The following is a 24,650-nucleotide window of genomic DNA, read 5'->3' as shown; positions in this document are numbered from 1 at the left end:
CTCATATTTGCTTCATACAACATAGATCTGAATTAAACAGAGCAAGACAGTGCTTAATACATTGGCAGTGCGGTGATCCTCATCCCTGGTAATTCTCCTCTCCTGCCCTCCCTGCCCCTGGCTGGCAGGTGGGTAAATTTGAGTATTACTCCGTCTGGCAGTTGAGAGACTGTCTTTGTGCATACTTCTAGTTTAAGTTTTGTGCTGGGATTCTGAGTTTGTGTTTCTGTCTCCCCCACTAGTCTGGGAAGGGAGACCAGGGAGTAGAGAATTTCCCTTTTATGTTTGCCTTTTCCCTCAATGTTTCATAGACCAAGAGCAGAACCTTTGTCAACACATATTTGCTTGATTGATTAATTAATTAATCTGTTCACATGTAAGTGTACATGTTATTTTCTGCACACAAATTCTTGATTTCCTTCACATTTTATTATTATGGCTCTGTAGCATCTACACAGGCTTTTTTTTTAAAATTTGGGATCTTTCTACTTACAGATATTCATCAATGAATTCCATCAGTTGATAGCACAAGTAATTCTGAGAGAACATGTAGGATTATCATCTCCACTTTATAGGTCAGGATACTGAGTCACAAGCAGTTGAGAACTTGCCTATGGTCACATATCAATCAGGACTCTTCAGGTTCAAAGGTTTTGCCCCTTCTCACTAAACTAAGTTGCCTCTCATAAAGAGGTTTATCTTCTAACGTCTCCTACTTACTGGAAAAACCATTACTTTTCCCTAGAGAATAGTCAACTGGCATTTGTCTAGTACTAACACAACTTCACTTTCATAATGGTTATACTTCACTTATTTTTTTAAAGTTCAGTTATCCCAGAAAACCACATTAGATCTCATTAGTCAAAAGAGTATTACCTTACTTTAAGTCTGAAGACTTCCTTGCTAAGCCCAGTGGGTGAAACAGATGTAAACATTTCCCTGGGTAGACCCCTACCCTAGCAAGTGTCACCTCATCTAATCAGCTTGAGTGGGTCTACACCTCCAAGATATAAAGGCACACACTGCAGCAGTGGATGAACACAAACTCAGGTTGGCAACATTTAGGCAGGAAGCAGCTGGTCAAAAAGATATGGCCATCAGCTGGTACAGGAAAAAAATCTCAGTTGTATACAACCAGCTCATGAAATCCCTTCAGTCTTTCAGTCAGGTAGATTCCATCCTCTTTCCCTTTGTGTGGGCTTACAATGTCTTTTTATTATGTATTTCCTTCTTCAAAGTTGCTTTTGCTCTTCATTTTATCCATATTGTTTACATATAAAATAAGAAGACGTATATGAAGTATAATTTGCTTTAATCCTAAACTAGGGTGACTAGAAGCTGGTCAAAATTTAAAGTTTTGGTGAGCATTTGAGTAGGAAAATTATCAACCACTCATAATCCCTTTCAGAAAGGACCTTAGTATTCATGGCGATAATCGTAATACATTCTTGGGTCCAACCTTAAAATCAGAGTTTGAATTTCAATTAAAAGTTTAAACATAGGGCTTCCCTGGTGGCGCAGTGGTTGAGAGTCCGCCTGCCGATGCAGGGGATACGGGTTCGTGCCCCGGTCCGGGAAAATCCCACATGCCGCGGAGCAGCTGGGCCCGTGAGCCATGGCTGCTGGGCCTGCGCGTCCGGAGCCTGTGCTCCGCAAGGGGAGAGGCCACAACAGTGAGAGGCCCGCATAGTGCAAAAAAAAAAAAAAAAAAAAGTTTAAACATAAATTACAAATATCAGCTATAACTTGACATACGTATGTCTTAGAAGATTAACTCTAGAAACCGTTGAGACTAAAAGATGTCAACTGACACATTTATCTATTTTCAGAGTTTGGTAGCATACAACGGCTTTCAAAGTATGATAGGAAGAGGAAGGAAGGGAGAAGAAAGAAAGGGAGGTAAAGGAGAAGGGTGATAATTATGTATAAATATATTTTTTAAAAGTAGGTGTAAAAGGAAAACCACTTGCCCTAGGGACTTAGAGTGTAATTTCAAAAGGCAAGCAAAGAAGAAACTTCTATCTAGGTGCTCCTCTGGAACAGAATCTGAACTTGATAAAAGTGCTCAAGAATGCAAAGCAAAGGTGAATCAGTGTGCAATGAGGTTGGTCAGGAAAACTGTGTGGAAAAACACCTCGGAGGGAGGAATTGAAAGAAGTAAAGAGTGACTGGATGTCAAGGATACGGAGGATATTTAAAGTTGGGGGAACGGCCACCAGAAAATATGTAGGTTTGCGGCTTGAGTATGGATGTTTGAGGAAGGGTCAGGGACCTCTCTGCTTCTCCCTCCCCAGTTGCATGAACTGCAGGAAAACAGATGCAGAGGTCAGCTCTGTCTGGGGAACCACCTCCAGCCACCCAATCTAGAGAATTATCCAGATTTAAGAATAATTGTTGTAATTAACACAGAATTGACAAAGCTATACAATACTGTGGGATTTGGGGATCTTGATAGTACAAAATGAGTTACGGTCTATAAGCAAAGAGTTTAAACCCTTTTCTTTGTTATTGGCTCAGTTATACTATTTGAAAATATATATATTGCATATGGCACTTTTTAAATACATGTAAAATACTTAGCACAGTATCAGGGGATCTATCAATAGAAATAATATTCATTGTCATCATTTTTCTAATGTATAAAGGGAAGGCGAAGTAATAATCATTCCATTTTCTGGATCCCAGAGTCACAGAATTAGAGGTTCTCTGATGACATCTTAGAAGTCAGGCAGCAAATGTTAATGTTACCCCTCCCTGAGGAAGTCCAATGATTACCACTCACTCCTTCTCCCAGTTTCCCTGGCCCCAAAAACATCCTTTCACTTGAGTCTTTCTTATTCATTCTTGTCAAAGGATACACACCAATCCATCTTTTACATGAAGTGTTTGTCATATTCCTTCCAAGAATTAGAAAACAATCTTTTACGATACATCCCATGGTATTTACCCTAGAAATCTACAATTTCAAAAGACGATCTTAGTTGAAGTAATAACAGTTTTGAAAGTATAGAGCAACTGGCTGCAAGTAGTACATTTCTAAATGTGGAATCCTATAGAACTTGCTGCTTGAACTTGAAAATTGCTGTTATTTCTAAGCCAAGAAGTGTGAGCATTTTCTTACACTGTTTCACATATTTCAATTTAACCTATGATATTTAAGATGCAAACTTCAAGCTCACTAAAATATATTAAAATATGGTGAATAGATGAATTTTTTTCTAGGAAACAACATACATATTTGCATATAACAATCATTATGATACTAAGCCCAAAGTAAGATTTTCTTTTTAGCAAATTTACAAGGAGTATCAATGTGATTAAGTTATATTTTGTTCCCTTTAATTATGCTACATAAACAAAATTATTCAGAGAAATGAATAATCTTTCATTAAAACAAATGACTGAATACATACTTGTGAGTAACTAGTATCAAGATATTAATGGAGAAGATTGGTTCAAGATGGTAGAGTAGAAGGACATGCACTCACTCCATCTTGTGAGAGCACCGGAATCACAACTAACTGCTGAACAATCATTGACAGGAAGACACTGGAACTCAGCAAAAAAATACCCCACATCCAAAGACAAAGGAGAAGCTGCAGTAAGATGGTAGGAGGGGCACAATCACAATAAACTCAAATCCCATAACTGCTGGGCGGGTGACTCACAAACTGGAGAACAATTATACCACAGAAGTCCACCCACTGGAGTGAATGTTCTGAGCCCCACATCAGGCTTCCCAACCTGGGGGTCTGGCAGCAGGAGGAGGAATTCCCAGAGAATCAGACTTTTGAAGGCTATCAGGATTTGATTATAGGACTTCGACAGGACTGGGGGAAACAGAGACTCCACTCTTTGAGGGCACTCCACTCTTTGAGGGCACACACTCTTTAATGTGCACATCAGGAACCGGGGGAAGGAGCAGTGACCCCATAGGAGACTGAACCAGACCTACCTGCTAGTTTTGGTGGATGTCCTGCAGAGGTGGGGGGTGGCTGTGGCTCACCGTGGGGACAAGGACACTGGCAGCAGAGGTTCTAGGAAGAACTCCTTGGCATGAGCCCTCCCAGAGTCCACCATTAGCCCCACCAAATATCCTATAGACTCCAGTGCTGGGTTGCCTCAGGCCAAACAACCAACAGGGAGGGAACTCAGCCCCACCCATCAGCAGACAAGTGGATTAAAGTTTTTCTGAGCTCTGCCCACCAGAGCAACACCCAGCTCTACCCACCACCAGTCCCTCCCATCAGGAAGCTGCACAAGCCTCTTAGATAGCCTCATCCACCAGAGGGCAGACAGCAGAAGCAAGAAGAACTACAGTCCTGCAGCCTGTGGAACAAAAACCACAGTCACAGAAAGAGAGACAAAATGAAAAGGCAGAGGACTATGTACCAGATGAAGGAATAAGAAAAAACCCAAGAAAAACAATTAAATGAAGTGGAGATAGGCAACCTTCCAGAAAAAGAATTCAGAATAATGGTAGTGAAGATGATTCAGGACCTTGGAAAAAGAATGGAGGCAAAGATCGAGAAGATGCAAGACAAGTTTAACAAAGACCTAGACCTAGAATTAAAGAACAAACACCTAGAAGAATTAAAGAACAAACAAATATAAACAATACAATAACTAAAATGAAAAATACACTAGAAGGACTCAATAGTAGAACAACTGAGGCAGAAGAACGGATGAGTGACCTGGAAGACAGAATGGAGGAATTCACTGCTGTGGAAGAGAATAAAGAAAAAAGAATGAAAAGAAATGAAGACAGCCTAAGAGACTTCTGGGACAACATTAAACACACCAACATTCACATTATAGGGATCCCAGAAGAAGAGAGAGAGAAAGGACCCGAGAAAATATTTGAATAGATTATAGTTGAAAACTTCTCTAACATGGGAAAGAAAATAGCCACCCAATTCCAGGAAGCACAGAGAGTCCCAGGCAGGACAAACCCAAGGAGAAACATGCCGAGACACATAGTAATCAAATTGACAAAAATTAAAGACAAATAAAAATTATTAAAAGCAACAAGGGAAAAATGACAAATAACATACAAGGGAACTCCCATGAGATTAACAGCTGATTTCTCAGCAGAAACTCTACAAGACAGAGGGAGTGGCACGATATATTTAAAGTGATGAAAGGAAATAACCTACAACCAAGATTACTCTACCCAGCAAGGATCTCATTCAGATTTGATGGAGAAATCAAAAGCTTTACAGGCAAGCAAAAGCTAAGAGAATTCAGCACCACCAAACCAGCTTTACAACAAATGCTAAAGGAACTTCTCTAAGTGGGAAACACAAGAGAAGAAAGGGACCCACAAAACCAAAACCATAACAATTAAGAAAATGGTAATAGGAACATACATATCAATAATTACCTTAAATGTGAATGGATTAAATGCTCCAACCAAAAGACACAGGCTCTCTGAATGGATACAAAGACAAGACCCATATATAGGCTGTCTCCAAGAGACCCACTTCAGACCTAGAGACACATACTGACTGAAAGTGAGGGAATGGAATATTCCATGCAAATGGAAATCAAAAGAAAGCTAGAGTAGCAATACTCATATCAGATAAAATAGACTTTAAAATAAAGAACATTACAAGAGACAAGGAAGGACACTACATAATGATCAAGGGATCAATCCAAGAAGAAGATATAACAATTATAAATATATATGCAACCAACATAGGAGCACCTCAATACGTAAGGCAAATACCAACAGCTATAAAAGAGGAAATCGACAGTAACGCAATAATAGTGGGGGACTTTAACATCTCATTTACACCAATGGACAGGTCATCCAGACAGAAAATTAAAAAGGAAACAAAATCTTTAAATGACACAATAGACCAGATAGATTTAATTGATATTTATAGGACATTCCATCCAAAAACAGCAGATTACACTTTCTTCTCAAGTGCACATGAAACATTCTCTAGGATAGATCACATCTTGGGTCACAAATCAAGCCTCAGTAAATTTAAGAAAATTAAAATCATATCAAGCACCTTTTCTGACCACAATGTTATGATATTATAAATAAATTACAGGGAAAAGATGTAAAAAACACAAACACATGGAAGGTAATCAATGCACTACTAAATAACCAAGAGATCACTGAAGAAATCAAAGAGGAAATTAAAAAAATATGTAGAGACAAATGACAATGAAAACACGATGATCCAAAACCTATGGGATGCAGCAAAATCAGTTCTAAGAGGGAAGTTTATAGCAATACAATCCTACCTCAAGAAACAAGAAAAATCTCAAATAAACAATCTAACCTTACACCTAAAGGAACTAGAGAAAGAAGAACAAATAAAACCCAAAGTTAGTAGAAGGAAAGAAATCATAAAGATCAGAGCAGAAATAAATAAAATAGAAACAAAGGAAACAATAGCAAAGATCAATAAAACTAAAGGCTGGTTCTTTGAGAAGATAAACAAAATTTATAAACATTTAGCCAGACTTATCAAGAAAAAGAGGGAGAGGACTCAAATCAATAAAATTAGAAATGAAAAAGAAGTTACAACAGACACTGCAGAAATACAAAGCATCCTAAGAGACTACTACAAGCAACTCTATGCCACTAAAATGACAACCTGAAAGAAATGAACAAATTCTTAGAAAAGTATAACCTTCCAAGACTGAACCAGGAAGAAATAGAAAATATGAACAGACAAATCACAAGTAATGAAATTGAAACTGTGACTTAAAATCTTCCAACAAACAAAAGTCCAGGACCAGATGGCTTCACAGGTGAATTCTATCAAAAATTTAGAGAAGAGCTAACACCCATCCTTCTCAAACTCTTCCAAAAAATTGCAGAGGAAGGAGTACTCCCAAACTCATTCTACAGGGCCACCATCACCCTGATACCAAAACTAGACAAAGAAACTACAAAAAAAAGAAAATTACAGACCAATACCACTGATGAATATAGATGCAAAAATCCTCAACAAAATATTAGCAAACAGAATCCAAAAGCACATTAAAATGGTCATACACAATGATCAAGTGGGATTTATCCCAGGGATGCAAGGATTCTTCAATATATGCAAATCAATCCATGTGATACACCATATTAACAAATTGAAGAATAAAAACCATATGATCATCTCAATAGATGCAGAAAAAGCTTTTGACAAAATTCAACACCGATTTATGATAAAAACTCTCCAGAAAGTGGGCATAGAGGGAACCTACTTCATAATAAATGTCATATACGACAAACCCAGAGCAGACATCATTCTCAATAGTGAAAAACTAAAAGCATTTCCTCTAAGATCAGGAACAAGACAAGGATGCCCATGCTCACCACTTTTATTCAACATAGTTTTGGAAGTCCTAGCCACAGCAATCAGAGAAGAAAAAGAAATAAAAGGAATACAAATTGGAAAAGACGAAGTAAAACCATCACTGTTTGCAGATGACATGATGCTATACATAGATAATCCTAAAGATGCTACCAGAAAACTACAAGAGCTCATCAATGAACTTGGTAAAGTAACAGGATACAAAATTACTGCACAGAAATCTCTTGCATTCCTATACACTAACAATGAAATATCAGAAAGAGAAATTAAGGAAAACATGTTATTCACCATTGCAACCAAAAGAATAAAATACCTAGGAATAAACCTATCTAAGGAGGTAAAAGACCTGTACTCAGAAAACTATAAGACACTGATGAAAGAAATCAAAGATGACTCAAACAGAGGGAGAGATATACCATGTTCTTGGATTGGAAGAATCAATATTGTGAAAATGACTATACTACCCAAAGCACTCTACAGATCAATGCAATCCCTATCAAATTACCAATGGCATTTTTTATGGAACTAGAACAAAAAATCTTAAAATTTGTATGGAGACACAAAAGAAGCCAAATAGCCAAAGCAGTCTTGAGGGAAAGAAACAGAGCTGGAGGAATCAGACTCCCTGACTTCAGACTATACTACAAAGCTACAATAATCAAGACAATATGGTACTGGCACAAAAACAGAAATATAGATCAATGGAACAGGATGGAAAGCCCAGAGATAAACCCATGCACCTATGGTAAACTAATCTATGACAAAGGAGACAAGAATATACAATGCAGAAAAGATAGTCTCTTCAATAAGTGGTGCTGGGAATACTGGACAGCTACATGTAAAAGAATGAAATTAGAACACTCCCTAACACCATACACAAAAATAAACTCAAAATGGATTAAAGACCTAAATGTAAGACTGGACACTATAAAACTCTTAGAGGAAAACATAGGAAGAACACTCTTTGACATAAATCTCAGCAAGATCTTTTTGACCCACCTCCTAGAGTAATGGAAATAAAAACAAAAATAAACAAATGGGACCTAATGAAACTTAAAAACTTTTGTACAGTGAAGGAATCTATAACCAAGACAAAAAGACAACCCTCAGAATGGGAGAAAATATTTTCAAACGAAGCAACTGACAAAGGATTAATCTTCAAAATATACAAGCAGTTCATACAGCTCAATATCAAAAAAACAAACAACCCAATCCAAAAATGGGCAGAAGACCTACATAGACATTTCTCCAAAGAAGATATACAGATTGCCAACAAACACATGAAAGGATGCTCAACATCACTAATCACTAGAGAAATGCAAATCAAAACTACAATGAGGTATTACCTTACACCAGTCAGAATACCCATCATCAAAAAATCTGTAAACAGTAAATGCTGGAGAAGGTGTGGAGAAAAGGGAACCCTCTTGCAGTGTTGGTGGGAATGTAAATTGATACAGCCACTATGGAGAACAGTATGGAGTTTCCTTAAAAAATGAAAAATAGGGGCTTCCCTGGTGGCTCAGTGGTTGATAGTCTGCCTGCCAATGCAGGGGACGCGGGTTCGTGCCCTGGTCCAGGAGGATCCCACATGCTGTGGAGCGGCTAGGCCTGTGAGCCATGGCCGCTGAGCCTGTGCGTCCAGAGCCTGTGCTCCACAGTGGGAGAGGCCACAACAGTGAGAGGTCCACGTACCACAAAAAAAAAAAAAAAATGGAACTACCATATGACCCAGCAATCCCACTACTGGGCATATACCCTGAGAAAACCATAATTCAAAAAGAGTCATGTACCACAATATTCATTGCAGCTCTATTTACAATAGCCAGGGCATGGAAGCAACCTAAGTTGCATCAACAGATGAATGGATAAAGAAGATGTAGTACATATATGCAATGGAATATTACTCAGCCATAAAAAGAAACGAAATTGAGTTATTTGTAGTGAGTTGGATGGACCTAGAGACTGTCATACAGAGTGAAGTAAGTCAGAAAGAGAAAAACAAATACCATATGCTAACACATATATATGGAATCTAAAAAAAAAAAAATGGTTCTGAAGAACCTAGGGGCAGGACAGGAATAAAGACACAGATGTAGAGAATGGACTTGAAGACACGGGGAGGGGGAAAGGTTAGCTGGGACGAAGTGAGAGAGTGGCATGGACATATATACACTACTAAATGTAAAAGAGATAGCTAGTGAGAAGCAGCCACATAGCACAGGGAGGTCAGCTTGGTGCTTTGTGTCCGCCTAGAGGGGTGGGATAGGGAGGGTGGGAGGGAGACTCAAGAGAGAGGAGATATGGGGATATATATATATATGTATAGCTGATTCACTTTGTTATACAGCAGAAACTAACACACCATTGTAAAGCAATTATACTCCAATAAAGATTTGAAAAAAAAAAAAAGAAGTAAATAACATCACACTGAAAAAGAAAAAATAAAAGACACATGCACCCAATGTTCATTGCAGCACTATTTACAATAGCCAGGTCATGGAAGCAACCTAAATGCCCATCAACAGATGAATGGATAAAGAAGATGTGGTACATATACACACTGGAATATTACTCAGCCATAAAAAAGAACGAAACTGAGTCATTTGTAGAGACGTGGATGGACCTAGAGACTGTTATACAGAGGGAAGTAAGGCAGAAAGAGAAAAACAAATATCGTATATTAATGCATATATGTGGAATCTATATAATATATAACAGTATACAATATTGATTCAAACTACGCTTATTATTATCCAAAATGTGAGCTCGGTATCCTGAAGGTGCACATACCCTAGTAGGCACCTGCAGCATTACCCCAGAGCAATTTCAGAAAAAAACCACAATACCTGGTAGAATTGAACCATGAGGTATGTGGCTCCCTGCGGACTGTAAACATCCGAAACAAAAACACTCATTTTGTGTCCTGCAGTAAGCTCTGGGTAGGTACATCTTGTCCCAAACATCAAGTGTCAGCACATCAGGAAGGCAGTCTTTCTCCAAGGGAAGCAAGTTGGAGTCTGTTGAAACTAGAACACTTTTGTAGTGTTCCAAAGTCCCCACTTAAACCATAAGAACTCCTTTTCCTTGTAAGCCCATCAGTACTTTATGTAATGTCTATAGAGATTCAGTTCATAGCTATTTTGGCTTCTGCTGAGAGGTTATCAGGAGAGAACACCATCCAGCAAATTCTTTACCCTCACTCCTTCTTCAAGAGACACAGCATTTAGTTGTTCAAGGCCTATAACTTGGTTCTAAAAACTGACAAGGGTCCCTCCTTCAAACTGCTCTTAGAGACCCTTAGAATCAGTGACTGGTCTCAGAGACAGGGCACAAATTCAGGAAGTCTAGGCTGTACTGGCCAGGTTAGATCATCCAGCTACGTGGTTTTTACAGGAATTCAAGGAGGAAGTAGTTGTTGCTGTCTGTGTGGGTCAGCAAAGGCTGTAGCCCATGGGAAGCTTTTGGATAGAACTTTCCAGGAAGCAAAACAAGGGCGGAGTATTCCAGGCACCGGGGAAAATGGAATCTACATTGAGATTTTGAGGGTGCATGACATATTTCTGTGATCTGAATCTAAGCAAGCGGAAGGAGTTTACCCGCTGAGAAAACCACAGGGCACCTGGGGGCCACACTCCTTTCTGCTCTGATCCCTAGATTTTGCCCCCTGGTGAGCTATTCCTGTCAATAGCATCAGTCCTTTCTTATCGTACCTTTTCTCAGAAATCTTTCTGTATTTCTTGATTTGTGTAAATGTCAGACTAACTGAACTACCTTTCAGACCAAAATAGGGGGCTTACTTACCTGCCGATATATAGTATCATAGTTTTAGAATTTTCTCAGAGATGCTAAGCCTAGGAAAACCCACAGAGCTTTCTAGTTACTCCGTTCAGGGAACTAGCCAGGTACGCTTCTTACCCCTGCCTCTTGGTTAGTTGAGGCTTTTGGGGGAGACAGTAGCCATCTGCCGCTCTCAGAAACAGTCTCATCGTCCCTCAGAGCCATCCAGGAAGGATGTCCTTCTTGTAGTAAGTTGGCCCTACCACTGTTAGAGAAGACGGAGCTGAGGCAGGAGGGGAGAGGCGTCCAAAGCAAATCCTGTAGACACACTGCCCTGCATGTCCTGTGATTCTTGTCTTTCACCTCAGGAAGGAAATGAGAGCAAAATGCTGTGCCCCTCTCCTGCCTGGAGAAACGGATTCTAGGGGGAAGGAGACCATAGCACCCTTTGCCCATAAGAGAAACCTGTAATATGAAGTGTGTAAACGTGGAGGGTAAGACTGCCTGCTAGCGACCGCCAGCTTCACCACATATGACCACTGTGACATCGGACAAATTAATTAACCTCTCTGTGCCCTAGGTTTTTGACCCATAAAATGTTGATGGATACTAGTAGTTGGCCTACTTTCTTAACTATAAAATAGGGATACTGGGTGATGACGATTAAATGATGTAGAGCACTTGGCATACTAACCAAAATGCCTGCTAAGTAGTAAGCACTCACTACGATTGTTCCAGGAATAATGAGCAAGTGTAGGGGGGACAGGGATTAAGCAAAACTGCAGGTAGGCATTGGTGATTACTTAAAATAACCACATGGAGTTATTTTAAAGGCAGGGATTCTGAGTCGAGTCACCAAAAAGCAGAAAAGTCCTCAGAAGCTTGACCGTAACCTCCCAAAGAGGAACAATCAATTTTTGAAAACTTGTCTTAAAAAATAGCCTTGGCTTGTATATGATGAGATACTAGATCTTATGTTCTGTGGCCTGTGTCGTAAACATGGAGTGAAGTCGAAGGGAAACCAAGTGAGTTTTTTTTTATAGCACCAACAACTTCCGGACTGAATTCCTCAACGCGCACCATCTCAGCCAGGCTCACACCAAGGCTTCCCTCGTGGAAGTGACAAGAGGTTCCCCAGGGAGCAAAACCACCACGGAGCTGATGGTGATGACCATGAGCACGGTTACCCTCAGGAGGGTGGAGAACTTGTTCCCATCCTGCCATGCCATCGCCAAGATCGGACGTCCCCTCAATGATTTTATCTGGATGTGCTCGTTGCATGATATGAAGGGTGATGATACTGGCCCGGTATTCAGAACGAACAAATCGGCCAGAACGTTTACATAGTTTATTGCTGAAGTAGAACAGAGAACTCTAAAAGAGAAATTAGAAAAAAAGTAAGTTTTTCTCCGTCCTCAGTGATGGGATCACAGACAGTTCAATCGAGGAAGCTGACCTTGTGTACAAGCAGTGAGCGTGCGCAGGGAAAGGACACTGCCAAATCGTTGGGGTACAGACAGGGGGAAAGAAGGGACCTCTGGCAATAAAACATGCCCCTGAGAACACTCTAGAGAGAAATCTTCAACTTCGACTATCGAACCAAGACTGGGCAAAGAAACTGGTTGGTTTCGCAAGTGATGGTGCCCATGGCTCAGAGCGAGAAGACGGCAGCGGGGTGGCCCTGCTTTTAAGAGAAATCCAGCCACGTGCGCTGACTGTGTATTGCTCTGCACATCATCTCGAGGTATCTTACAAAGCGGCGTTCCAGAGCGTTCCCCTGTACAACGATGTCAGAGACCTTCTCCGCAGCACTTACCACTTCTATCACAATTCTCCTGTTCATAAGAGTACTCTGGTACTTCCAAAGGCCTTGATACCTTCTTGATACCTTCTCAAGTAGGAGGCCGGAGGTGGCTTCAAGGATTACAGACCTCCCTCCAGAATCTTCTCAAAGAATATCAATTGTCCAGCAGCTGCATTCGGTAAGTAATTTTGAAATACTGTACTATTTTAGTTTTTTCAGAATAAAAAGAATACTTTTACTGAGCCATTTGAAATAATAATTTTGAGAAAGATAAACCACTGTTTTTTCCTAGCCCATGTTACAGACAAGGGAAGGCAGAAGTGACACCAATCATCAGAAAGCCAAAGACCTTGTAGAGTCCCTCCTGCAGGCAGACATTGTTAAATGTGTCCACTTCTTGCTGGATGTCACTGATGTCCTCAGCATTCTGTCCCGCGTCAATCAGAACAGAAACTCTTCAATTGCTGATATATTTGCCACCCTAGAGTCAACACTGGAAATGCTCAGAATATATCAGACAAGGTGAGGAGTCCGGGATGATCTGAGAGTCTATCCAACCAGACAGATGGACTTGGGAAACAATTTGCTAGGTGCTCTTGCACATAATTGTCTACTTGGGGGATTTTTTTTTCCCCTCCCCAGACCAGGGCCAAAAGAACGCCCAGTGGATTCAGTCACACACTTTCAGGGTAACTGCCTCCTCGCAGGAAAGCGAAACACTTCTGACGTGAGAAACATGGTTTTAACACATCTTATCAAGAGGCTGCGAGGCTGTTTCAGAGATGTCAACCAAGATGTGGTGAAGGCAGCCGCGACTGGGAGCTTTCAACTGCGGCCAGCAAAGATAAATCAAGCTAATGTATGAACTCCGGCTCTGAATCTGTTGTTCTTTGATTGTCTGTATACATGTCTCTAAGATATGTGACGTTTTGTTGGGCGTATTGATTGCAGAATTTGGAGAAAAGGAGGTGTCCATCCTGATTGCACATTACAAACCAGTACTGGAAGCTGCCAAGGTGAAAATTGACGACGTAGACACAGAAAGGAGCATGTTGAAATTAGAGATTTATGCTAGGTGAGCATAAGTAACCTAGTTGATATTTATAAATATTGGAGTAAAACTTAGGAGTCTCCATCTTTGACATTTTTCATTTTTCCTCCTAGATTTCAGAACATCCACACATTGACCTGGGATTTTGTGAATTCTGTTTATTTACGCAAGTATCGGAACATCCTAACGCTCGTGGACCTAGCGCTGAGCCTCCTTGCAAGTTCAGCTGAAGCAGAACGTGGCTTTAGTCAGATGAAGGGCACTAAGCCACACATGCATGCCACGGTCAAGGCTGATAGCATGACAGATCTCCTGATAATTCAGTTGAATTCTCCAGACATTTATGACTTTGACCCTAGGAAAACCATTCATTGATGGAATACAAGAACACCGTCTTCAACTGGTGACACAAGACCTATCTCGGATTGTTCATCAAACTCAGAAAGGCTTGATGAAAGCGATTAGTAATGTGTCAAATGTTGACCTCATCATTGATCATAGCAAAAAGAACTATTTTCAAAAACCTGAAAGTTAAAAGTAAAAGTCACCAGTCTTCATATCAAACACAAAAGGCAGTTGGCATCATCCAGACCTACAGAGCAAAACTCCAAAGATTGGTTTTCCTCTGACTTTCTAATTCTAGTTCTATATTCACACATTCTTTCACATTCTTTGGGTGAAGTATATACTTCTAAGCAATGGTATTATTTTGATGTCCTCTTTCTGAGAGTTACTGCTAAGGGTAACTAGACTATAATTATGTTCTGAGTTCCTTTAGGCCTGGCTTACAATTAACAGTTTTTCCTGGATAATTCTAAATGACGGTTGCATTAGGTAACTAACTTAGGGCCAAATGGAAAGAGAATTTTTTTTGATCCGTAAACAAAATTTGTAAGCTTATCTGTTTCCGCTACTTCATTGTATGTGAAGGCCATATTATTATATGCCTTGGTCATTTAAGTAACAAGGCCAAATGTCAAAATAGTTTTCACATTTCACACTAGGGTTCCCAGATAAACAATTTCTATGTGAACTGAAAGTATTTTCTTACACTTTGCTTGCACCATAGCTGTTAGAGACAGTGGAAATATTTTACGTATCTACCAGAATTTTTAAATACTTTGAGCCTCTTCATGGTTTCAGTTGAGTTTATTTGTGGTTTCATCTTGAGAAACATGAATGGATAATTTCTAACTTGTCTGTAAACCAATATAGTATCATGTAAAGATCATTTTACCAAAAGTTCCACTACCTGGGAAAGTTATTCTCATCTCTATAAAATTGGATACTCAGGTTTGATCAAAAAGGATAGAGAATTTATTTCTGAACAACCTGCTGGATATACAGTCTTATCAAAGAAAGGAAGATTCTGCTCTTGCTACCCAGAAAATTGCCTTCCAGATCTGAACCTTGCGCATGTTATTTGAACCACTGAAATTTTAAAAGGATTGCTACATTTTCCTAAAGTTTAGAGGAAATGATAAAGTTCATGTTGGACTTTAGAAATGCTAAAAACTTAGATATAGGAAGAAAAATTTGAGATTCTACATCTACGTTTCACTCTTTTTTTGCGGTACGCGGGCCTCTCACTGTTGTGGCCTCTCCCGTTGCGAAGCACAGGCACTGGTCGCGCAGGCTCGGCGGCCATGGCTCACGGGCCTAGCTGCTCCGCGGCATGTGGGATCGTCCCAGACCGGGGCACGAACCCGTGTCCCCTGCATCGGCAGGCGGACTCTCAACCACTGCGCCACCAGGGAAGACCCTGTTTCACTCTTTTTATTCCTAAACAAAGAAGACTAGCTATATACTCTGGACCTGAAAGATACCCGAATACATGTAGGAATTTCTCCTGGTTCTAGAAGGTACCGACACTATGGGAGTTAGACGTTTTTTAAGGAAATACATTTATTTTGCTTTCCTATTTCTTTTTTAATGCATGTGCATGCAATTTGAAATAAGCAACAGACTAAACAAACATCTCAAGGTAAAGTAGTTTAGTGTTTAAGAGCAAAAGGCTTTAAAAGGTTAGTTATCTTTTATAAAATATATCACAGTGTTTGAGCCAATTAGATGACTAAATTAGCACTTCAAATCTAGTAATTTAATAATTCAAATATCCCGACATTTACCAAAACAAATATATTCTGATCTAAAAAAGCAAAATGAGGATAAATGTGTTACCTTGATCACAGTGGTGATGTGCATGCGTTTGAAACACTTTTATCCCATATTTACCAAAACATTTTACTCTAGTGCCCTGCTGAAAAATAGGAACCCTTGCAGTAGTTTTTTTTTTTTTTTTTTTTTTTTTTGCCGTACGCGGGCCTCTCACTGTTGTGGCCTCTCCCGTTGTGGCCTCTCCCGTTGCGGAGCACAGGCTCCGGACGCGCAGGCTCAGTGGCCATGGCTCATGGGCCTAGCCGCTCCGCGGCATGTGGGATCCTCCCCGACCGGGGCACGAACCCGCGTCCCCTGCATCGGCAGGCGGACTCTCAACCACTGCAGCACCAGGGAAACCATTTGCAGTAGTTTTTTAAATTCAACCTATTCTGAGTACAAGGTCAAAGAAGACTCCAAACTAAAATATAAAGCCTCAGTATCTTACTCAGTCTGAACAATTTATTACTCACTGAAAAAGACGTGCTGACTTAGCTGAGAAACAACCATTGGAGAAAATCAGGAAATTGATTATTATTTTTATGTTTCCAAAGTGTCTTCTGTTTCTCTAAAGGCTAAAGTTTTAAAGAGAATGAATAAAGTGATTATACAAATATCCATTATTTGTTCTATTTTAGTGAAAGAAACAAATCACATAATAAAACGGAAAAATATTTCTCATTGTATTTTAGGCATGATAGGAAACAAAGCATTTACTGACATTCTGCTGGATTTGGTAACCATGAACCTTGGAACAAACAACTTTCCTAGTAGTTGGATGAACCTCACTCAATCTGAAGTAAGCTTCTATTTTGTTTGGGTTTCAAGCTTTGAGAATTCTTCTTCTTTAATCAATAAGTCAAGAGTTTTCAAATAACCAGTACCTGCACAGTAACCGACATGTAGTAGCAGCCAATAAACCTGGATGAACAAATGAATGAACTTCAAGTTAAACACTTAGTATGTTCATGCTCAGTATTTGAAAATAAGTGACGATGCTGACAGTCAATGAAACTCTACAGAGACCATGAGGCTAGCCAGTGAGTTTGTATTTATTACTACCAGATGGAGTGATCCTAACCAGTAATAGTAGATGATTCTGGCCGTGCTTTCTTTTCCTTGTATTCTGTTCCTTAAGAAAACAAAGTGGTTAAAGAGTATTTCCCTACAAGTTGTAGAGCCCTCCCACAATCGTAATTATCATCTTTATTCCTTCTCTGCTGAAAAGGTACAAAGTATAGTACAGTCAAAAGTGTTAATTCCTTGTGTAACGGTAAGCAAAAACCACAAATGTCAAGGAAGCAAAAATCAAAAACACTCTCTAAGTTCTGTCTGGCATGGATTGCTTGGTAGAACCTGAAGGAACAAAAGTGAGAACTGACCCTATTGGCCAAGCTAAAATCTTACTTCCTTCATCAGAATCTCTTACTAAGAAACACGAGCAGGTAGAGTGTCACAAGAGAGTCATACAAACATTCCAATGGCATTTCCTGCTTTCTTCTAGTTGCAGGAGTTAACATCTTTATTGGTAACAAACTCGGAGTTCGTGGACTGGCGGAAATTCTTGTTAGTAGTCGCGCTGCCTTGGCCCATTCCTCTGGAGGAGGAGCTCTTGGAGACCCTGAAGAGGTTCCAGGCTGTGGATGAGGAACACCTGGGCACAGTCACTTTCGAGCAGTATATGCAGGTCACTACCAGCCCCTGGTGGCACTAACCCTACCAGAGTACTTCTGACCTAAGAAGCTCCCTGATCTCACAACACCAGGTCTCATGGCCCATGTCTAGGCACCTAGAGTCAGCACAGGCACTGTCCAAGTCCCAGGTAGAATTCTGGCTCCCACCCCCAGGGAAGGATCTGAAAAAGTCAGAACTGCTTGGAGAGCTAAGGGTTCTGAAAGAAATCACAGAAAACATCATTGTCGTCCTACCAAGTGGTTCTTAACCTTGGCTGTACATTAGAATTGCCTGCAGAGCTTTTAATCAGCCCAATGCCCAATACCAAATACTCCGGGAGTAGCAACAGCAGTTACAATGAACACAGGGAAAGGGGAAGGGTTTTTTATTTTTTTCTTTCGGTCACAAGCGTGGTGAACGATAAGATGTTTTTGGACACGTTGAGTTTGAAATGTCTGTGGGAAAAGCAGACAGAAATGTCCCATCTGATATGGCAGATGCAGAAGCTAATCACTATCACGCAGGCAGTTGTTGGGGTTATGAATGGACCAGATCCCCCGAGGCAAGTGTGTAAAGTGATGGATAATCCAGTAACATGGTACCTGGCCATTGTACTTATAGATAGGATGTAACTACTGACCTTCACCAGAGCAATTTTGGGAGCATACAGAGTCTAGATTGCAGAGGATTGATGGAATAAATAGGTCTTTAGGAAGTGAAGATAAGACAGTCGATTCATTTTTGAGAAGCTTGAGTAAGGAGGGAGGAAGAATGAAATGCCATAACTAAGAAGGGCCTGAATGACTTATTTTGTGTCTACTCATCGAATTCATCCTAATTCTCACCACTTCACATTGCTGGTAGACACGAAAGGTGGAAACATTTATAAGGTGCTGATTTTGAAACAGGGTGATAATCTCTAGGTGCCTGTAGCTCGTGTATATTTCACCATTGAAAGATCATATCTCTTCCTGCTTCTCTTTTCTTCCTTGATTAATGAAAGACATGCTCATAGACAGCCCTGACATTCCCATGCTCAGAGAGTTGAGCCAGAGGAAATCGAAGAGGTTCTTCCAGCCTGATCAAGAAAGGCGCATAGCTGATTGGGCTCTAATTTATATGCTTCCCAAGTAAAGCACTTTGTGAACTCTTTCATTGTCCTGGACCTGGGCTTGCAACTTATAGAGATGTTTTGTGTAAAAACATAAACAGCAGGGCAAAACTTACTCTATTTTCTTGTTGGCTTAAGATTTTTAAAAGTGTGCGCTCGTGAATGTACCAACCTTCACTCTTTACAGTATGTTGTCCATTTAAACATCTTTTTGCACAAACGTGAGACAAACTTAGGTGTTCGTAATTTGTACCACAGTGCTGAGCAAAACCAGAAAGCTTCCTCACCAAAAGTGTGAATTTCTTAGAGAAAGTTGGCTGCTGCATGAAACAGAAACTCAGAAATACTTATCAGAACACTGCCTGGGTTTGGGGAGCAGTTGATTTCTGAGCTCTGCCCTCTCAGCTTACGCACCCAACGCCCACTCCTCAGGAGGCTCAGGACAAGGTGGCCATTTGGAGAGGCCCGCTTGACCTCCCCACATGACTCACCGATCTCTAGCGCTCTCCACATCACACACACAGCGTTCCTTCATGGGACTGTCAAAACAGCTTCTAGGGTAAAATTTTATGATTTGTTGAAAATGCCACCTTCGAATACAGTAGTCGAATAGTACAGCTACATTGCTGAAATGAAGTTCTCTGGGGGGAAAGTAAATAAATAAATAAGCTCCCTACTCTGCTTTTTATTTTGTCTTTTTTCTTTTCTTTTGACTAACTGCGAGTTCATCATAACCGCCACTTAAGAGTGTGTTGATTGCCCCAGCTTCTAAAATGGAATAAGATACAGCGTTTGTGAAGCTGCTGCGGCTGCATACCTGGGCTAAGCCACGCGAGCGCACCTGCCTTTGCTGCAGCCCGATTGCAGCTGTCACACTCTTGCCTCTGTCACGTGTGGATGTTTAGTCACGCTCATGCAGAATGCTTTGATGGTGAACTCTCTCAACTCATCTTCTGTCAATGAGAACGCAGGTTATCATAGGCTTAATGAATCAGATGTTCTAGGATCCAAACAGCGCAGCACTTGTTCTCTAAGGAAAAGTAAACTAACCTAAAATTCTTTGACCATATTTTATTTATTCTTTGACCAAATGTCCACAAAGGACATTTCCACATTTCAAGGATAAATCACCTGATTATCCAGTGGGCCAAGATGTGGTTGACTGAACCTTGCTTGATGAATTTAAACCCAACCTACAGTTCACGTTTAACATTTCGCACTGCTAACGTTTTCATGGATGACTTTTTAAAAAATGTAAGTTGTTCTCTGATTAGGTTCTTTCTTCTTTCTCATGTGACCCTCTTGTATGTGAAACACTTTGAAACAGTTTCCTAATCTTTAAAATATCATCTATTTTTTAAAAACTAACATGACTGAATTCTTGGTTTTAAGAATAAGGGAAAATTCCTGTGCATTGGAACAATTGGATATGGAATTGATGGTTGAGAAATCAGGGATGAGTAGGAATCCTTCTTTTAATATTTCCTCTTTATCACTGGTTTTCAGCAATTTGATTATCGTGTTCCTCGGTGTGCTTTTGTTCATATTTCTTTTGCTTGTGTTTCACTGAGTTTCCTGCACCTGTGGGCTTGCCGTTTTTGTCAAATTTGGAAAATTTTCAGAAATTTTTTTCCAAATATTTTTTCTGTACTCCTCTCTCCCATTCTCAAAATCCAGTCACATGTTTGTCCCACAGGATGCTGATCCTGGATTCTTTTTTCTTTCCAATTTTTTTTTCTCTCTGACTTTATTTTGTATTCATTTCTACTTCTCCATCTTCTAGTTCGCTGATCATTTCCTTTGCAGAGTCAAATCTATTATTAATACAATCCAGAGCATTTTTATTTGAAATATATTTTTGATCTCTTTAAGTTGGGTCTTTTTTATATCCTTCATTTCTCTCTTCATTATATGCATTTTTCTCTGTCTCCTTGAATAAATAAAATATATATTGAACAGCTAAATGAACATCCTTGTCTGTTCATTCTATCATCTGTGTATTTTGGTGTTTGTTTCTATTGATTGATGTTTCTTCTGACTATGGGTTATATTTTCTGGCTTTTTTGCATGCCTTTGTATAGGATGCCAGATGTTATAAATTTTATATTGGTGGGCGTCCAATTTTATATACCTTTAAATATTGTCGGGCATGCAGTAATGTTATTTGCAATCAGTTTTATCCTTTCAAGGTTACATTAAGATTGATAAGGGTGGGTCCAGAGCAACCTTTAGTTTAGGGCTAATCTAGCCCCACTACTAAGGCAATATCCTCCTGGGAGTGCTACCCAATGCCTTGTGTATCAGGAGGTCCTTCCACTCTGCCGGGTGGTAAAATTTTCCCTGGTGGTAACATAGTCCCAGCCCTGTGTGAGACTCAGGAACAGTTCAGCTTACTCCTTTCCTGTGGTTCTTTCTCCAGCTTCTGGCATTTTCCACACATACATCCAGAGGTTGGCTTTCAGTCAAGAGTTGAGGAGATCTTTCTACAGATCTCTAGGGCTCACCCTCTCTTTCAGTGCATCTCTAGTGTTTTGCCCTGAAAATTCTAGTCATCGTGGCTTCCCCCAGCTCCAAATCTATCTTGTCAATCCAGCAGGATGTGCCAGCTCTATCTGGGTGCCTCTCCTGACACTGTAGCCTGAGCAATACTTGGGTCCTCATTGTTCTCCTTATTTCAGGAATTACTGTCCTGAGTTGCCTGTTGTCTAACGTCTGAAAAAATTATGTTACATATATATTGGTCATTTTTTTTATTGTTTAAGGCAGGAGGGTAATTCTGAGCTTTGTCACTCCATCATGACCTGAAGCATAAATCTTACCTACATTCCTCATCTCTCTATTCTCCATGGAGTGGTACTTATGGTCCACAGATTGGCCACTGGGCAAGGATTCTTCCCAGTCAGTGCAAAGCACTTACGTTCAAAGCCCGAGCCCGTGCTGGACCTTAGCTGCTTCTGTGTCTTCTCCCTCACAGGTTTCTGCATGGCCAGCACTCCTCTGTTCTAAATGAAAAGAAAACCCGGTCCTCACCTCTGGGGGCTGCATCCCCTTACAATCTACCTAGTGTCACTCCAGCCTTCTCTCAAAACACGGGTGATTCTTCGAAGGAAAGAAGGCACAAGCACAGGCCAGAGTCAGGTTAGGCTGGCCAATGGTTCTTGGAAGTAGGCAGTGCCAAGGGTAGATTGTCCCTCTGGAAGATGTAAGGGAGAAAGACCTAGGAACAAGATGCTTATGTATATGAAGTGCTTGACATGTTTAAAAGTTAAGATTGGCAAGACACATTCTTTGAACCCGAGGAATTAATACCTGATGTTCAGTAGCAGACATGAATGAAAACACCCAAAGGAATGAACTGAATGCCAAATATCTGGTATAAACAAGTCAAATTGGAGTTTCGAGGAGAGATCAAAGAGGGCTTCCCTGAGGAGGTGTGATCTAAGCTGGGTCTGGAAAGATGAGTAGGTTGACATTGGTGAACAGGTAGCCACCTCAGGTAGGAGTAATGATGTGAGCAAAAGAGCAAGAGTAGGAAATGGTTCTAAGCAGAGAATGACATGACAAGATTAAAGTTTTGAGAAAACTGATATGGTCAAATGGTCTGAGCTGAAACAAATAAGAGAAAGACTGGAAATGGAGACAGCTCCAAGGTTGCTGGAGCAGCCTGTGATGGAGGCAATGAGGCTGTACACCAGCATGGCAGCAGTAGATGTGAGAGGAAGGGAGAGGGGGTGAGGCATCGCCAAATGGGAACCAAGGGATTTGGTAATTAGTGTCAGCCATGGGCTGGGAATGAAGGTTGTCATTAAAAAGTAGGTCCTGAGCTCTTGATTCAGTCAGTCACTCACTCAGCAAAGATTTCCAACACCAACAATATGCCCCAGCACCACGCTGGGCTCCAAGAACAGAGAGCAACGTGAACAGGACATGAGCGATATGAGCTAGTGGAGGGCACTGACCCCTCCAAAGTACTGCTATGCAAGCAACATCCAGGGCGGCGACCTCCCAGCTTCATCGCATGCTGCAACAGTTACAGTACAGCAGGCACCCCAGTATGTGGGGTTTCATTTATAAATTATTCATGTGTACTACTGCACTAATGCATTCTATACATTATCAAATTTTTTTAAATAAAAATTACAAAAGAATGAGATCCAATACGTGTGAATGGAAGTTCTAGTATTTTCTCCAGCATCCCCATGGTTTCTGCACCCTACTTTGGAGACCACTGCTCTAGACCCCTGCAGAGATGGCTTCAATCTCTGTGGTTTTCAGAGGAACAATTACATCTCAGTGTAGCTTTAATGATTCTCATTTTTGTTTTCTGTGTAGGCTGGTCTGTGGTTTACGGGAGATGAAGATATAAAAATTCCAGAAAATCCCCTTGAACCTCTGCCATTCAATAGGCAGGAGCATCTTATAGAGGTAATTCCATAGCATTGATCCATTTCTTGTCTTTTCTCCCACTTGTGTAATTAGTCTTAGACTCCATCCCGACTCCCGGGTCCTTTGCTGTATCCCCCAAGTGCAGAGTTTAATATTCACTATGGCGACAGCATAGGAGAGTCTGGAGGGAAGCAGGGACCAAAATCTTAGACAGGCTTCTCCTGTGTACTCACTATGTGATCCCAGACAATATCCATAAGCTCTCCGGGTTTCACTCTTCTCATCTAGCAAATAAGCTGGTACTGAACACACTTTTCGCTAAATGCCCTTCCAATTGTAAAAGCTTTGGATAAGAACTGACTTTCACCAATATATGTCTTTGTTCGTTTCTCTTTGATTTTGACTAACTTGAGCAACATTCCAAGAGTTTGCCTACTGTATTGCCCACTACCCGTCAGATTATCATTATTATCATCAGAAGTATCATCGTCATCATTATTGTTATCATTAGCTTCTATCCCTGAGGCCACAATAGAATGCAAGTCCTTAAAATCTGAAAACCGTTCTGACTTCAACACATCCAAGCTCAATAAAATATGAGAAAAGTTGAATGGTAGATTCAGACATGAGAGCAAACTTTTTTATCGATTGATCAATTCAGCCCGCCATGGGTTAAAAATTGCAGTGCAGAATTGAACATGACTCCAGTCGTAACCTGAAAGTGAGCAATTCCCTTCCATTGGACGCATATTCTTTGAGCATCTCTCTTAGATGCTAGCAGGAGAGCAGGTGAAAGAAAGGGGTCAGGGAGTTACCAAAAAATGTCCAAGACATGAGGCTGGCAGTTGCACGGGCACTTTTTTGTTTTGGTTGTTGGTTGTTTTATAAACCGGAGGACTGAGCTCAATTCTCCTGTAAAGCTTTGGAAGGTGTCTCTATATGATTCTTTGAACAAATCTGTCAACAATATAAACAGGTTCTTCCTTCCTTGGGAAGAAGCCAGCAGTCTGAATACGATGTCAAGTAACTTCCTTTTCAGCCAGAAGTTTTTAGAAGTGTTTATCAGAGCAGAGCCCTTCCATGGCTCACAGAGCTGCTAAAGGCGGGAGACAGCCTGTGTTGGTCAGTCCCGAGGACTGCGACACAGTGAGGCCGGAAAGGGCCTTGGGATGCCAAGGAAGGGTGTGGCTCCCACCTGCTGCTACCTAAACTGCTGGAAAGTGAACATAGGAAAGGAACAAAGTGGGGGCCAGAGGCAGGACCATAGAGCCTGAGAAAGAAGCGCTCTTACAGGGCAAAGGATGGTTGACAGGTGTGTGTGTGTGTGTGTGTGTGTGTGTGTGTGTGTGTGTGTGTGTG

At 40.6% G+C, this 24,650-nt stretch overlaps 1 protein-coding gene across 1 annotated transcript in view; it reads left to right on the top strand.

Moving 5' to 3' along the window:
* LOC113612622 (sperm flagellar protein 2-like) overlaps window positions 1-24,650 on the top strand; it is a 71,895-nt gene that overhangs the window by 22,967 nt on the left and 24,278 nt on the right. Inside the window, exons 9-11 of the mRNA XM_027092622.1 lie at window positions 16,813-16,919; window positions 17,625-17,807; window positions 23,238-23,330. Of these exons, the coding sequence (XP_026948423.1) occupies window positions 16,813-16,919; window positions 17,625-17,807; window positions 23,238-23,330 (383 nt within the window). The remainder of the gene's footprint in view (window positions 1-16,812; window positions 16,920-17,624; window positions 17,808-23,237; window positions 23,331-24,650) is intronic.

Source organism: Aethalodelphis obliquidens, unplaced genomic scaffold, assembly GCF_003676395.1.
Source record: "Aethalodelphis obliquidens isolate GAN/ISIS:26980383/991018 unplaced genomic scaffold, ASM367639v1 scaffold80, whole genome shotgun sequence".
In the NCBI taxonomy this organism is placed as follows: domain Eukaryota; kingdom Metazoa; phylum Chordata; class Mammalia; order Artiodactyla; family Delphinidae; genus Aethalodelphis; species Aethalodelphis obliquidens.
The sequence above is the reverse complement of the archived record's forward strand: the minus strand, read 5'-3'. Positions and strand labels throughout refer to the sequence as shown.